Source organism: Castanea sativa, chromosome 7, assembly GCF_040712315.1.
Source record: "Castanea sativa cultivar Marrone di Chiusa Pesio chromosome 7, ASM4071231v1".
NCBI lineage: Eukaryota > Viridiplantae > Streptophyta > Magnoliopsida > Fagales > Fagaceae > Castanea > Castanea sativa.
In genome coordinates, this window is record NC_134019.1 from 28,460,316 (window position 1) to 28,477,016 (window position 16,701).

At 36.4% G+C, this 16,701-nt stretch overlaps 3 protein-coding genes across 3 annotated transcripts; all 3 read right to left on the minus strand.

Annotated features, from left to right (window-relative positions):
* Positions 1–3,672: 3,672 nt before the first annotated feature.
* On the minus strand, positions 3,673–5,121 carry LOC142642115 (putative polyamine transporter At3g13620). Its single transcript, XM_075816467.1, has one exon. It carries the CDS (start codon positions 5,119–5,121, stop codon positions 3,673–3,675), a length of 1,449 nt encoding a protein of 482 aa, XP_075672582.1.
* A 3,169-nt stretch (positions 5,122–8,290) lies between these two features.
* On the minus strand, positions 8,291–9,558 carry LOC142644270 (uncharacterized). The gene is made up of 2 exons (XM_075818917.1): positions 9,206–9,558; positions 8,291–9,131 (listed from the first exon to the last, which is right to left on the minus strand). Exons 1-2 carry the CDS (start codon positions 9,556–9,558, stop codon positions 8,291–8,293), a joined length of 1,194 nt encoding a protein of 397 aa, XP_075675032.1.
* A 1,274-nt stretch (positions 9,559–10,832) lies between these two features.
* LOC142644271 (uncharacterized) lies at positions 10,833–14,904 on the minus strand. The gene is made up of 5 exons (XM_075818918.1): positions 14,793–14,904; positions 12,967–13,745; positions 12,397–12,621; positions 11,694–11,858; positions 10,833–10,847 (listed from the first exon to the last, which is right to left on the minus strand). Exons 1-5 carry the CDS (start codon positions 14,902–14,904, stop codon positions 10,833–10,835), a joined length of 1,296 nt encoding a protein of 431 aa, XP_075675033.1.
* Positions 14,905–16,701: the final 1,797 nt, after the last annotated feature.

Here is a 16,701-nt window from a genome sequence, read left to right on the forward strand (position 1 = left end):
CGTGGCTAAAGTATGTCCTATAGCCACGTTTATAAAAATGTGGCCATTGGTCCTAGCCTATAGCCGCATTTGAAAAAGTGTGGCCATAGACCTCTCAGGCCTATAGTCATGAGTTTTAGGTTATGACTAAAAAAGCGGCCTAAAAAAAATGCTGCTATAGACCAAATCCTCTTATAGCCACGTTTTAAAAACGTGGTTATAGAACCTTTTTTTCTAGTGACTTAGGTGCTATTCCTTAGTTTCTCATTTTAAGATTTTGCTATATGAATTTTTTCTTATGAGATGAAATTATATTTTTTTAGTTAAGTAGCTGTTAAGGACAAATTTTATGTAATTGGCTAATTCTTTGACAAAACGCATTTTACTTGTAATTGGGTAGATCTAGGATGAGTTTAGTACTTCAAGAAACATATTGTTCAAGTCTAGTATTAAAGCCATGAAAATTGGACCAAGAAACAATTGAAGAGAAGTTGTTCATTAAAGCTGGACAGATAGCTGGACAGTTGCCAACAGATAGCTATCTATCGAGATTTAATGAGTCTCGACAGCTGCTTGATAGATACTATCTATCAAGGATTACGAAATCAGAATTTTCAGATCTAATTTTCGGTCCATGCGTGTAGGGTTTCTTTTCTTACAACCCTAGACATATATAAGACTTATTTTAAAGGTCGTCACATATGAGAATACAAGGAGAACATATGCAAAATGTGATTGATGCCTTATTCTCTCTGAAAGAAGTTATTGTGTCTTTGCGCCTTAGAGTTTTGTAACCAAGTGCTTTTTGATCTTCATTATTGATAAAGTGAAGAACTTTGCAGCCAATATTCTTCTTCCTCAAGTTGGTGAGTGAGTCACATTCTGGATTCGTGTAAAGAAGTTAGTCACGTATTGGGATCCGTGCATCAAAAGGGTGGCGTTCATATATTGAAGAGTTCAGAGATTCTGAAGCGGTAGAAGGTTTCTGCTGTAAGTTCATCTACGGAAAATGTAGAGTCTAGAGACAAAGGTTTTGTATTAGATCTGAAACTTCTCTTTACTATAATGAATTGCTTTTCTAGAGGTTTTCCCTCAGGTTTTTTACTGTGAAACTAGTTTGTTTAATTGATTTTTTTGAGTCATCATATCTTGTTTTATTTATTTTTGTCCCCTGCATAATATTGACATGATATTGATGTTTGTTTGTTTTAACAAGTTTTATACATAATAAATCTAATTAACAACTTGAGTTTAAAACTTGTTAATTCTATTAACCGGGGTCTAAATTTCCCAACAGTTGTCACATAGCTAAATCTTAAGAGAGGAACCTAAGGAATATCGTCTAAGGTACTGTACTTAAGTTTTGTTATATATATATATATATATAAAGGAATAAAAGAATCACTCTTAAAGGAATGGGGAAATCATTGTTTTGTTTTGTTTTTTAAATCATAATTTTATTCTTAGAAAACACTAATTACCACACTTTTAAATGAGACACTTCGATTCCAATATTCCAATATTTTATTCTTAGAAAACACTAATTCCAATATTTCATAATGTACTAAAAAAATAAGCCTAAACAAACACCCACCCTCACGCAGTTAGTTCTCATAAAGGTGGAACAAAATTTAAAACCCCAAATCCAAACAACATATAACACACACACACACACACAGAATAGCCAAAGAGAGAGAGGACTTGACCATGAGGTTTTTTGATACATTTTTAAAAGCTTGAAGTTCAAAGCGTCATATTTAAAAGTTTGTGTGTCCCAAGATAAAATTATGGGGTTTTTTTTTTACATGCCCCTAAGCCTTTGTTTAGGAGTTTATGAAGGAAGGGAATGAAGTTAGTAAATCATAAAGGAATGAAATGTATTTAAGTAATGCAAAGGAAAGGAATGGAACAAAATTAGTAATCTTATTTTTTTGGAAAAACAAAGAGAGAATAGAAATGAATGAAATGTAACAACATTATTATTATAGCCCTATTTTGAAATAAAGGGTTGAAAGTGCAGGGATGCTTTTGGAGTTTTCGTGAAAATTTTATTAAACCTAATTTTATTCCATCCAATTTTCCCAAATTTTGGGAAATGAAAAATTTTGAGGTTTTGAGAGAAAATGGAGGAATGAGTATTCCCTCCTATCTTTTCTATTATCTCTAACTTATATAATTAAACTTCTAAACAAGATAATGAAAGTAATATTTCAAAATAATTTTTTCCATCCCAAATTGAGTGTAAAGAAGCTTGAAGAAAGCACACACAGTGCTTTATTTGATTGATAGAAATTAAACTGTTAGTTTCTGGGTAGTAAATCTTGAATCCACGAAGAGTTTCTTGAATCTACAAGGTGATAAACTAGAATTCACCAGAGAAAGAATTTGTCAAAAAGTTTGTATTTTATTAATAATAATAATCTGACTTGCCTTTAGTAGTTACAAAACATATAAATACTGAGAAAGTAAAACCCTAGAACGATTAGGAAACGCTTGAAACCCTAATCCGCACTAATTATGTGATTAGGTGACAAAATACTGAAATTTACCAAAAATAGCAAAATTGAGTTAAATGCAAAATCTTAAACTACTGACTTTAAGGGTTGTTCTAAAATAGAGGAAACCTTATTCTAATTAAACTAAAAGTTATTAAGGAAAAACAAATATTATTATAAATAGCAAAAAACTGTTTTTGGGGCCTTAATGAAGAATTTTTCCTAAATAGGTAAAGCTTGAGGCATTTGAATTTGGATCAAAATGCCGTTTTCCTTCAACCTGCCAAATTTCATGGAATACTGGCATTGTTGCCTCAGTGACCTCTACTAGTACTTCCCTTGATCTTGCGTTGTGACTTTCAACGTCCCTGCTACTCAGAAAAGCATGTGTTGTCTGTTTTACATCAGTAAAAGAATCTAGGAAAGAATAAAGGAAAAGAAACATCAATGACATATGATAGATCATAGACCAATTATTTTCAATTCTTTACATGCATTAGGAGAAATTCTTTTCAAGCTGACTTGAAGTGCGAAAGTTTCACAGGGCAATCAGATTCTAGGATCCAGCTAGGAATTCAATTAATATTAAATTATTTTCATAGTTGAGTTACCTGCATTTTGTCTAAATAACTTGATCATTGCGATCTGATCGATGTTGATTAAGAAACAAAAATCTAAAGATTTTTTTTCTTCAAATTGCACTGCATGTCCAATAATTGATCAATTAATTAGGTCTTAGGTTCAAATTATGCCCCCATATTCCATAGTATCTTCATAATCAAATGAGAAATTACTCCATTCCATATGGCTTTGTATGCATGCATTGATGTAAATGAATGCAGTTGTAAGATGTGACTGGACTGCCACTTATTTATGTGTACAAGCACCTAATGTGGCAAGTGTCAATTTGTATACATAATGATGATTATGATCCAGATTTATTTATTATTGCTTCCATCAATTACATATGGACTGAAGGAAAATCAACATCTGCAAATAGAGCTAGACATTACAACTCATGATGAAACTAAACTTTTTTACTTATAAAGTGCAAGTGGAATCATTCAATTGTGGATAACCATTTGTAGACTTAAATCCAAGTGTCCCCCACAACTAGTTGAGTGTTGTCTTCAAAAAAGCTTCAATCACAGGGTTCAGTTCTTTCTAGTAGGATGAACGTGTAGAAGGTGTCAATTTGTCATAAATGACCTGCCACCCTCTCGTGGTCATTTTCTTCTACTACAACTTCACCACCAGTGTTGAATTGAAACCACTTCCTGGACTTGCAAAGTTTCATCAAGTAGTACCATCCAATCCCAGCAACTGTCATTATACCACTCACTAAATAAACTTTTTTAGTAGCAATAGCCATTATCACCACCAAAAACCCACATGGTATCAAGCACATAACCACCAGCAATGGCAGCCTCATTGGGACCCGGTATGGCCGGTTCAACCTTGGGAACTTCCTTCTCAACCAAATAAATGAAGCAAACTCTAGCAACATGCTCAAACTATACAAGAAATTGGCTGAGGATATAATGTCAGTGAAATTCAGGTATGAAACCCCTAGTGAAATAGAAGTTGATAACAATATTCCAACCCAAGGGGTGTTGAACCATTTAGACCTTTGTCCAAAACACTGAGGCAAAGATCCAATATCAGCCATACCCAAGAGTTGGAAAGCACAACTGCTTAATTGGGCTTCAAAAGGCCCAATTGCTGCTAACATAGCACCAACTTCAAGAAAGATTTTCAACCATTTCCCAGCAATCAATTCTGCAGCTTGGGCCATAAACCCAGCTCCCCATTCACTTGGCTCCACAGAAAGGGCTCCAATGACAGCCAAAAGTGGAAACACGTAAGCCAAACAAGTGAAAATCACAGTAATAAAAAGAGCCCTTGGAAGACTTTTCTGGGGCTTATCAACTTCTCCCGCAAAAGTACTAACATTGTCCCAGAAATTTAAGTTCCAAAAAAGGGTGTTAAAGAACAAGTTCCAATCTTTCTTAACACCTTTATGTTCCAAACTGAGCCACCTATGAGGTTTGAGCTTCGGGAGTGCAATCAAGCACATGAATATAAATGGCAAGAGTGAAACCACAGCAAGTGCCACAGAAGTATAACCAACAATTGTCAAACCAGTGTAATTAAGAAAAGAAAGACCTAAAGTTGAACACAAAAGTGCGAGGTACCTTGGCAAGCCAGACTCAATAGCAGGGATTATTTGCTTCATATAGTCTATGCAAAGAACTGGGAAAGCAGCAATATTGATAACACTACTGAGGAATTTCCATGTTCCCATTAGTGAACCCCAGAAAGGACCGAAGGCACGCTCTGCCCATATAACAAAGCCACCGTTGCCAGGATAAGCAGTGGAGAGCTCAGCTGTGACAAGAGCTTCTGGGACACTCCATATGAAAGGGAACACCAAGAAACCGATGATAGTTAAAAGGGGTCCTGCTGCTTGTACTGCTGGCTCCTCTCCATAAGGCCCACCTGCTACTTCAAAGTAGATAAGAAATATGAGAGGTATCAAAGTTAGCTTCTTTGTGTTTGTAACTGTGGTTGTCGTGGTGGTGGTGGTGGTGGAGGTGATCGAGAGTTCTTGAGGCATGTTTGGTGATTTTGAGGATGTTTGTTGCATTGTAACTGGTTCTGTTGTGTTGAAGTTGTAAGGCTGGTTTTGAGGTGGTGTGGGTGTTTTCGCGTGGAAGAAGTACCTTTTTTATATTGTAAGGAAATGACTAGAGTGTAGACTTAGTAATAGTTTTTAAAACTAAAATGTGACTTCAAGTCACCGTTTCATTAAATTTTGTTTTACACATGACTTTGTGTTCATTTAATTTGTTCATCCAAAAAACTCGTGTTAATTTTTTACACATAACTTTGTGTGTAACAGGCCGTGTGTAATTGACATTACTCTTGGTATAATATCTCTAGTAGTTTTTTTTTTTTTGAGAATGAACTTAGATACTTTTATTAATGAAAACGAGTTACGTTCGAATGTAAAATTGAAACAATATGAGAAGGTACATCTTTCATCCAAACTTGAAAATCTAGTATGCTTATAGCATGTTTCGCCAGATTATGTGCTACACTATTGCCGTTTCTCTTTACATGAGAGTACGACACTCTTTGAAAATGACTAGAATAAATTTTGACATCTCCACCAGCAAACTCAAAGGGCATAGGTACTGCTCTTGTGATTTTAGAGCTTGAATCACGCCTAACGCGTTGCCTTTGAGTATTACATTTTGGAACCCCAGCTCATGTGTGAACAACAAGGCTTTCTGAGCAGCCAGCACTTCTGTCTCTTCTACCTTATACGCTTGAGTAATATGTTCTGAACAAGAGGCTAAAACTGCACCATTACTATCTCTTATTACAACTCCAATACCTGACTTATTTGAGTCTTCAGCTACTGCTCCATCAAAATTCACTTTCATCAAACCTGCTGGCGGTTCACTCCATCTGTTACTTCCAATTCTGTGACTCCTGGACTGCATAACTGCTGCTTCGGTGCTGGCCCTGAATTGCGCCAACAACACAGCAGTCTTTTGAGGAATTTGATGCAGCGGATCAGCACTCAAATTGAGCCTTACTTTGTTCCTTTGGTTCCAAACCATCTAGCCCGTAAATGCTAACAGCTCCAATGACTTTCCATCTTTTATCATCCATGACAGCAGCTCCCTTATACTTGTAAATTCGATTTCGCACCTAAACCCCCATTTTTCCTGATTAGCCCATACTACATCCAACTCCGGACATAACCACACAACATGCATTGAGTCTTCTACTTCCATTTTACACCTCTCACATATCGGGTCCTCCAAAATCTTCCTACGCATCAATGCTTTTTTGGTTGGAAGTACATCACGACATGCTCTCCAAAGAAAATTTTTAATCTTTGGTGGAGCTTGCATGTGCCATACTTCCTTCCAAACCTTCTTATGACAGATTGGAGGAGTTTGGAAATTTAATTGCAACTCCTCTTCTTCTTTGAGGAACCTATATCCGGATTTGCAAGTGTAAGTTCCTGAGGTAGAGTAAGGCCAATACAAAGTGTCTTCTGCTACATGTTGACTTAGGGGAATTTTCTTAATCAACTTAGCATCCTCTTCCACAAATAAACCATCCACCATCTCTTCATTCCATCTTCTTGTACTTGGGTCAATAAGTGAATCTACTGTATGATTCTCAAAACTCTCCAGAGGACAAGTCGGCAGGTACGTTGGATGTTTTCTTGGCAGCCAACGTTGCTGCCAAATGTTTATTTTCTCTCCATTTCCTACCCTCCATGTTGCCCCTCTTTGAAGGATGTCTCTTCCCCTAAGGATACTCTTCCAAGCATAAGATCCCATCCTTGAGTCGGCAGCCTCCAAGAGAGATGAGTTTGGGAAGAAGCAAGCTTTAAAACTTTATAAAATAGTGAGGTTTTATTATGCAAGAGCCTCCATGCTTGCTTTGCTAAGAGTGAATCATTAAACATAGCAAGATCACGAAATCCCATACCTCCAATAGTCTTAGACTTTGTCATCTCTTCCCATTTAATCCAATGGATTTTTCTATGTTCACCCCTTTGGCCCCACCAAAATATTTTTATTAGAGACTCGATTTTATTGCACAAACTCACTGGCAATTTGAAACATCCCATAGTGTAAGTGGGGATGGCTTGTATGACTGCCTTAACTAGCACTTCCCTTGTGGCTTGTGAAAGTAATTTTGCTTCCCACCCTTGAAGTTTCCACCAAACCTTCTCCTTAATGTAGTTAAAACTTTCTTTTTTCCTTTTCCCAACTAAGGAGGGCAGCCCAAGGTATTTTTCATAGTGCAATATTTCTGGAACACCTAAAGCCGCCTTAATACCATTCTTCACCTCCTCCGGAATAGACTTGCTAAAGAACAAGGATGTTTTACTCCTATTCATTTTTTGGCCCGAAGCTTCCTCATACACTTCAAGTATCTCCAAGACCTTGTTAGGCTCCTCCATTGTTGCCTTGCAAAAAATAAGACTATCATTAGCAAAAATCAGATGTGTTAGTTTTGGACCCCTCCTAGAAAGGGAATAACCATGGATGTCACCTTTTACTTCCGCCTTTTTAATTAAACCATTCAGCCCCTCCGTACAAAGAAACAAAAGGAAGGGGGAAAGTGGGTCTCCCTGCCTAATCCCCTTTGTAGGATAAATCATCACACAGGGCTCTCCATTCACCAAAACAGAGTATGACACTGTTTTCACACACACCATTACAAGATTTATCCATCTCTCCCTAAACCTCATTCTTCTCATTATCCCTTCTAAGTAATACCACTCCACCCTATCATACGCTTTACTCATATCCAATTTTAGTGCCATGTAGCCAAAATTACCGCCTTTATAATTTTGTAAGCTATGCAAAGTCTTGAAGGCCACCAAAATATTATCAGAAATTAATCTACCCTTGGTGAAGGCTGATTGGTGTTTAGTGATAATGGATGGGAGTAATTTTTTAAGGCGATTTGCAAGGACTTTGGAGTAAATTTTGTAAAGGACATTACAAAGGCTAATAGGGCGAAATTGGTGAGCATATTCCAGGGACTTTATTTTTGGGACAAGTGTGATAAAAGTATGGTTTAGAGGAGTAGGTATAGTACCTGAGTTCAATCATGATAGGATGGATGAGGTGACATCATGATTTACCGTGCTCTAAAAGTGCTGGTAAAAAAGTGGAGGCATGCCATTCGGACCAGGAGCTTTAAGGGGCGCCATTTGTTGGAGGGCAGTAGCTACTTCACTTGCTTCAAACTCTCTACATAGACTTCCATTCATCTCCTCATCTATCACTGTTGGCACACAATCTAATATGTCTGTGGAGACCCTCCCCTCCGCTGAAGTAAATAGTCTTATAGTAATTCACCATCACTTCCCCAATATCCTCCCGACGAGTTCTCCAAGTCCCTCCCTCATCTTTAATACCTTCCACTGAGTTCTTCCTATATCTCTTTGAAGCACAACTATGGAAGTATTTTGTATTTTTGTCCCCCTGATTTGCCCAAAGAACATGTGACCGTTGAGCCCACATCAAAGCTTCCCTATCTTGCAACACCTTAATTTCTTTTTTAATTTGTCTCTCCTTAAAATTATTTCCACTAACCATGGCTACCCTTTCTTCCTTGACTAGGTCCTTTTTCAACCGGTTTAATTCCAATCTCACATTCCCAAAAACATCTTTCTCCCATTGCCCCAATTCCTTTCCACACTTGTCAATTTTTCTAAGTATATCACCCTCTACACCAACTTCACCCCCACTACTCCAAGCCGAAACTACCACCTCTTCATAACTTGAATTTGAGAGCCACATTTGTTCGAACCTGAAATTTTTTTTCCGAGTAGGTGGGATCAAACCTGATAGAGATATAAGAATTGGAATATGATCCAATGAGTTACATGACAAATGATACACCTTTGAACCTCCAAACTTCAAGAACCATCTATTATTTACCAAACACCTATCAAGCCTTTCCCAAATTGAAGCCCCATTTTCGAACTGCTTACTCCAAGTGAATTTAGATCCCTCAAATCCCAAGTCCATGAACCCATATTCATCGATCACCTCCCTAAATTGCTGCATCTGATTATAAGGCCTTCGTACACCCCCAAGCTTCTCATCCTGTCTGATTATTTCATTAAAATCTCCGTAACAAAGCCATGGTTTTTCAAGACGTAAGTTTAACGCCTTAAGCTTTGCCCAAGCTTCAGACGTCTAGCTGTATCAGGTTCACCATAAAAACCGGTTAATCTCCACTCATTCTCCGTATTTTTATCAATCACCGCATCAATATAGTGCCTATCCAAATCTTCCACCTTTAGATTGATTGAAGCTTTCCAATAAAGCACCAATCCACCACCTCTACCCACTCTTGGTACAACCCATCTATGATCGAAACCAGTACTTCTTTGAACAAACTCTAGCCTTGCATCATCTGTAAGCGTCTCGGCTAAAATCACTACAGAGGGATCTTTTGCCCGTATGATTTCCACGAGCTCTCTCCCTGTACGCAGGTTCTCAAGCCTACGACAGTTCCAAGCTAAACAACTCATTGTTGCTGGTGGGGCTGAACATCAGGTCCCGCCACTACAAAATTTTTGTTCTTTCCATTGAGGGCTGCTTGGAATCGTTTTGCTGAAACTTCTGTCTGTTCAGCTTCTGTGTCAGCCAATCTCTTCCTTCCTTGAACCTGAAATTTTTCTGCCGTGTTACCCTTATTAGTCTTCCTTTCTTTGCGTTTCCAGGTGGGAGAAACACATGGGTTAGGTTCTGTGATAACCCTATTCTCCTTAACATCACGTGCTTTTTTAATTGTTGCATCCCCACATAGATTATCACGTGCACTTAAGTTACCACACGGACTAGGGCTTCTCAACAACCTCTTACCCGATCCTAGTAGATTAGCTGCCCCAAACTCCTGAGCCAAACTTAATTTCTTTTTACTCCCGTCAGCAGCTATTTCCATTACCTTAGTAGTCTTCAAATCCTCAATAATTTTCTCCTTATTGCTGTTTTGAATGACCGAATCTTCTCCATTATACCCATCCCCTTCATTACGCCATTAATTTCACTATCATCAACGTACTCCTTCTTGTAGCAACAAATGGTGGAGCTCTCAAATATGGACCAAATTCATGTTGCTCTGGTGTGAGAGTTCCTTCGCTATCAATTCACAACTCACAGTCCCTATCATCATGAGTTAGTCGTCCACACCAGTAGCTCATATTCGGCAACCTCTCATACTTGAAAGATATCCACACCTGCTTCCCTCCTTCACCTATCAAAATCAGTCTACCACGGCACAATGGTAATGACAGATCAATGGAGGCTTGAATCCGGATAAAATGACCACCATTAAATATTCTTGGATCTGTCAGCGCAAAAACCTCTCCCAAGACACTACCAATTTTCTTCGCAGCCTCTAATGTCATAAATTTCATCGGAATTCCATGCAATTGAACCCATAGCTTTGTCTTCTCAAAAGTTATATCCTGAAGTGAGGATTCGTTCTCAAATCGACTCATTACCACCAAGTGTTTATCGAAAGTCCATGGTTCTCCCTCTAAAATTCTATCCACATCCTCTTTATTATCAAAGGAGAACAGAATTTTGTGATCTCCAAAACTCTGGACCTTGAACCCGTTCTTGGCTCTCCATAGTGGATTAAACGTCTTCGCTATGACCTCCATGTTAATAGCTCGCTTCGTCAAAAACTTTGCAGCAATTGAAAACTTCTCCTTACTATCATCATCAAGCAAACAACACCCAGGTCCCTCTCTCTCTGACAACTTAAGCCGACTCCATGACTGAGCCAACTCATCCATACTCACACTCTCTCAATCTGTTTCCCACACCCCAAAAAAGAACCCAACAAGCCTAGAAGCAACGGTGTTACTCCTAGGATACTCAGCACCTTCATTGAAGGGACACCTAAGTTCTACTGTGAAAAAAGAGTTAGGGAGAAAACCCACCTTCTATCCACAGAGAAACATCGCCCTCTATATATCTCTAGTAGTTAACTTGATAAAATATGTCACAAAAACATTACATTATTACATGTGATGGTACCAATATCGTATTTGTATCGACATCACATATAATGTTACTTACGTAACATTTAATGATTCCTTTATTTTCTTTAATTAGTCACATTGGATAATATGGACAATAACTACATCATGCTTGTTACATATATAACATTGGTGGTAAATAGCAATTTGTTTTAATTTGAATCCACCAATGAAACTATTTGTGTCCACCAATAGTAGTTAATAACAATCCACCATTTAAGATTTGTTGTGGACATAAAATTTCTTATATATATATATATATATATAGAGAGAGAGAGAGAGAGAGAGAGAGAGAGAGAGAGAGAGAGAGAGAGAGAGAGGCGGCTCCAGGAATTTTTTCTAGGGTGTTCCTCAACAAGTATAAATTACACGATCTAATAAAAAGAAAATTTTATATATTGACAACAACAATCAAAAAACATGTAAATACATAAAATTTATAATTGCTTTCTACGATTTTTCATATTTTGAAATCGTTGCATGATAGTCTCATTATCAATGCTACAAGTTACATCTTTTTCAATATACACAACCAAGCAATCATTCATCCACTGATCTCCCATTCGATTGCGCAGTTCATTCTTTATATATTTTATTGCTGAAAAACTTCTTTCTACAGTTGCAGTAGCAACAGGAAGGGTCAAAGCTAACTTCACAAGCAAATAGACTAATGGATAAGTCTCATGCTTCCTCGTGCTCACTAACTTTTCAGCAAGTTCACTAACTCCTTGAAGCTCTAAAAACAAGTCATTGTTGCGCATATCAAAAATGAAATTCTGAACCTGAGAGTCAAGTGCCAAGATATCAGTCCCAGGAAAATCATATGGATAGAACTTTGCTAGATGTATCAACTTTTCCTTATCAAAAGCCATAAATGAATTACTTGGATTCAAGAAAGCCATACAAATTAGCAAATTGATATTCACCTCTGAAAACGATTGTTAAGCTCTTGAAGTTGCATATCTATGACTGTGTAGAATTGCTCAACACGATAATGATGTAAATTTGTATTTTGTTGGGTATTGCGTCGCGGCCTCCCACTAACTACAAATATTTCATCCATGTTCAAGATAGGAATATCATGTGTGGCACAAAATGAAGACATTTCAGTCAATAAAGATATCCATTCATCATCTCTCATCACTTGCAATCGTTGCTTAGACACTTTAACAAGATTCATAGCATTTACTATATCTTGATTTTTTTTTTTTGCAATGCTATTGACAACTCATTTGTGATCCCTAAAATGTTTTTCATCAAGTGTAGAGCAAAAACAAATTCAAAAGATAGAATTGACCTCATAATAGATCGAACTTCAACCTTTTGGTCAGAGAGCCCATCTTCTTCAATAATCTCAAGTACATCCGCAACAGCAGAGAACATCAAAATCAAGTTGAGAATAGTCCCATAATATGATCCCCAACGTGTATCACCAGGACGTTTAAGATTTGTCTCTTGATTCAAACCTTGCCCACTTCTTCGTACACCCTTCTCTAAATCTTCTTTAATTTTGGCAAATTGTGTATCTCGAAGAGCATCTCGTCTCTTACAAGAGCCTCTAACAACAGTTACTAAATTACTAACCACATAAAAAAAATCAGCAATGTTAATGTGATTTTTAGCAACGGCAACAAGTGTCAATTGAAGTTGGTGAGCAAAACAATGGACATAAAATGCTGACTTATTCTCTTTCAAAATTAAAGTTTTGAGACCATTGATATCACCTTGCATATTACTAGCTCCATCATAACCTTGCCCACGTAGTCTCGATAAACTCAAATTATGTTCACAAAGTAAACCTTCAATAGCACATTTGAGTGACAAAGCGGTGGTACTTGCTACATGTACAATACTAAGGAACCGCTCTATAATAATTCCTTATTTGTTCACATAACGAAGAATGAGTGCCATTTGTTCCTTCACTGAGATATCACGTGACTCATCAACTAATATTGAAAAAAACCCATTGCCAAAATCCTCGATGATGGCTTTGGATGTTTCATGTGCAATTGCATTCACCATGTCTTTTTGAATATCATGATGGGTAAGCTTGCAATTTTTCCAAGTATTTTGCATCACTTCATTGATAGATTCATTGAGATCCCCCAAAAATTGTAGAAGATCAAGGAAATTTCCTTTATCACTTGAACCTTGAGATTCATCATGACCACGAAAAGCTAATCCCCGGCATAAAAGGAATCTTACGCAATCAACTATTGCATTTAATTGAATCCAATATTCAGCTTTGTCTTGATTTGATTGCTTAATCAAAACACTTTGAATGTGTTGCTTTTCCTTCTGTAAATCTTCACTCTTCTTGACAGCTTGGTTATGAGTACTATTAACTCCTCCAACATGGGAATCTAACTTCCCAAGCTGATTCCAAAGTTTGAATCCCTTCGTTACAAAAGTGTCACCTCCTCCTTGCTTACCAACATCTTGCTCAAATATGTAGCAATAAAAACAAAATGCTGCATCCTTGGCTATACTATATTCCAACCAATTTCTAATTACATACCATTCGGCTCTAAATCGACGGGGCTTTCCAGAAAAATATGATACATGGTAATCATGAGGAGGCCGACAAGGGCCTTTTCCTAAATAATGTCTTCTTATTTCATCATGATTATTAGGATGGTAAGATGATATCTTTTGTCGTAGCCCAGGATCTGAAGGAAGATTGTCTAAGTTAAAGTCAACACGAATACGCTTAGAAGATGAAGATGAATCTTGCACAGGAGATGAATCTTGGGTACGTGGTTTTCTTATCAAGTATTTGTCCATAATTCTAGCAAAAGAATAAACAATAAATTATAAGTTTATTTGAAATATTAATAAATTATTACTTATTGTTGTTTAGTTGTTTCATTAATTTGTTTGTCTTTTATAAATTATAATTTGTTATATTATTGTTTCATTAATTATAAAATTATTAATTGTTGTTTAGCCTAACATAATTTAATTTTTTTGCCTTTTATAATGTATTGGTTAATTAAATTATTAATTGTTTTTCCCAATTAATTATTGATTAATTAAATTATTGTTCATTAGTTGAACATTACGCTAAAAGAGTCTGTCATGTGCACATTACACATTCCATGTGCTGATGTGTACAGTACACTGCTTTACCTAATTACCCGGCCCCATGTGCCCATCAGCCTATCCACCCCCACCCCATTCTATAGACAAGCTTGCCTAATACCCCAATCACAAGAGCTAGCTGCCAATCAGAAAATTTCACAATCACAATTTCACAAATCACAATAACACTAAAAGACAATTAATATCTCTGAGTCCAACACCAGCACACAACGCCAACACACACCAACAGTCCAACACGACAACACCAACACCAACACATTACACACCAACCAATGGATAAGAATCAATCATAAGATAAAGCCAAAAGCAAAATGCCAAATTCAAAAAGTAAAAAAATTAATAAAGTTAAACTGAGTGCTTGTTTCTCAACAAAAAAAAAAAAAAAAAAAAAACAGAGTGCTTCAACCAATGAGCCAATCACGGTTCACCAGTTCAGACAAAGACATAAAGTTAATAAAGACTAAAGAGAGAGAGAGAGAGAGAGAGAGAGTCATAAATAATAAGTAACTCATTGAGTCATTATTCATTATTTCATTTCCAATATTCATTTCAGATTTGAGATAAAGAGAGTGAGAGACTGAGAGAGAGTCAGAGAGAAAAAGAGAGATAAATACCTAGGCGACGGCGGCGATGTGTGACGGCGATGGTGACGATGAGCGACTGCGACTGTGATGATGTGGACCGATCTTCGTCTCTGATACGATGAGGGGCGACGAGTTTGATCATCGATGAGCGACTGCGACTGGAGCTGGACCGATCTGGCGATCTCCGATGTCCGATGAGCGACTAGAACCATGGGACGATCTAACTTCTAAGGGGAGGCGCTATTCGGCCATTGCTCTGTTTTTCCTTTTTAGGTTTGCTTAATGCTTTAGCTTTAGTGATTTTTTTTTAAAATTTTTTTGAGAAAAGCTTTAGTGATGTACTGAACTGCTGATAACTGATTTGAGGTTTCTGATCTGTATTGGGTTTTTTTTTTTTTTTTTGGAGAAACCGTGGGTTTGCTTCCTCTGTCATCTGTTGGGCTTGCCGTGATGCCGTCCGTTGTTTTGCTCTTACAATTTTTTTTTTCTTTTTTTTTGTTTTTCTCTGTTATAATTTTTTTTTTTTTTTTTCAAATTTTAGTTGAAATTTTTTTTTGGGCTTTTTTTTTTGGCTTGAAAGTAGAACAAATATTTATATATATATATATATATATATATATATATATATATATATATATATATTTTAATGTGAGGGTGTTCCTAATTTTGATTGAGGGTGTTCCTATTTTTTTTTTAAGGGTAAAAAAAAAATAGTATATATAAATTTCAAGTCAAGGTGTTCCTGGGAACACCCTGACCATAACGTGGCGCTGCCACTGGAGAGAGAGAAGTTACATATGATGTAAATATAAACAATGTTATACTATTTATATAATAACTTTTGATTAGATTAATATTTTAAAAAAAAACTCACCATTTGATTACAAATTCTCTATGTTCTTAACAAAATATATCAAGTTTCGTGTCAGTTATATAGTGTGTTGTATATAGTATGATTTGTTCTACTCTCTTTTAAAAATTACCATAACTTTTGTGTGAAATTTGTGATGTGCCTTTATATTAAAACTTTGTCCCCTTCCCTTGTGTGTGTATGCGTGTATGTTTTTTTTTTAATTTTATTTTGAACGTAAAAGATAGAATTTTATTCAAGCTATTAGTATAAGTATTACATAAATATCCACCAGAGTCCACTAGTCGGAGATACGTGGGCCTGTGCATGCAGCTGCATGTCTCCCTACTAGACAATACAAAACATGATCACGTGCACACCCCAACAAACACAATTTAGGCTTAAAGCACTTATCTAAGTCTATAGGACTTCTCCGCTGGCGTTGTTTCTCAGTTGTACCCAGTCATTGACAGAGTCGCTGGTAGTCTTGTAACAGGGTCATCGCACTTCTCAAGATGTCTCACAGTTGAGTTTGCGTTTTGTCAAACCACCTGTTTCTAGCATTCCAAATGGACCAGATCAGCGTGGGAGCCAGAATTTTGAGTTAGGAGTGGTTTTACCGTTGGTTGTGTACAGTGATTTTAACCTCTAATTTTGCTACTTAGCTGTTGAGATTTGTTTTTTGTAGGTAAGAACAAAATTCTCTTTGTTTAGAATTTTTTTTTTATAGGGAAAGGTTATTTATTTTGGATAAAATTAATTAATTGAGCTTAATTTTGTTTTTAGTTTTACTAGTAATTTTTGTTGTTAAGCTCTTTTTTTTTTTTTTTTTTTTCGCTTGTATATTTTGTTTTAGATTTTAGATCTATAAATTTTTTTGTAGTCACTAAAATGAGGAAAATAGTAAAGATGCAAGTTTTTTGTTTTATAAATTACTTATGTAATAAGTGGATATTGGTGAGTAAAAAAATGATGTGTCTATATGTGAACCAATAAAAATTTGCTACCGAAAAGGTATGTGAAAATGTTATAAAAAAGTTTGTGAATATAACATTACTCTTAAAAAAATCAATGATATTGTTTAAGGGA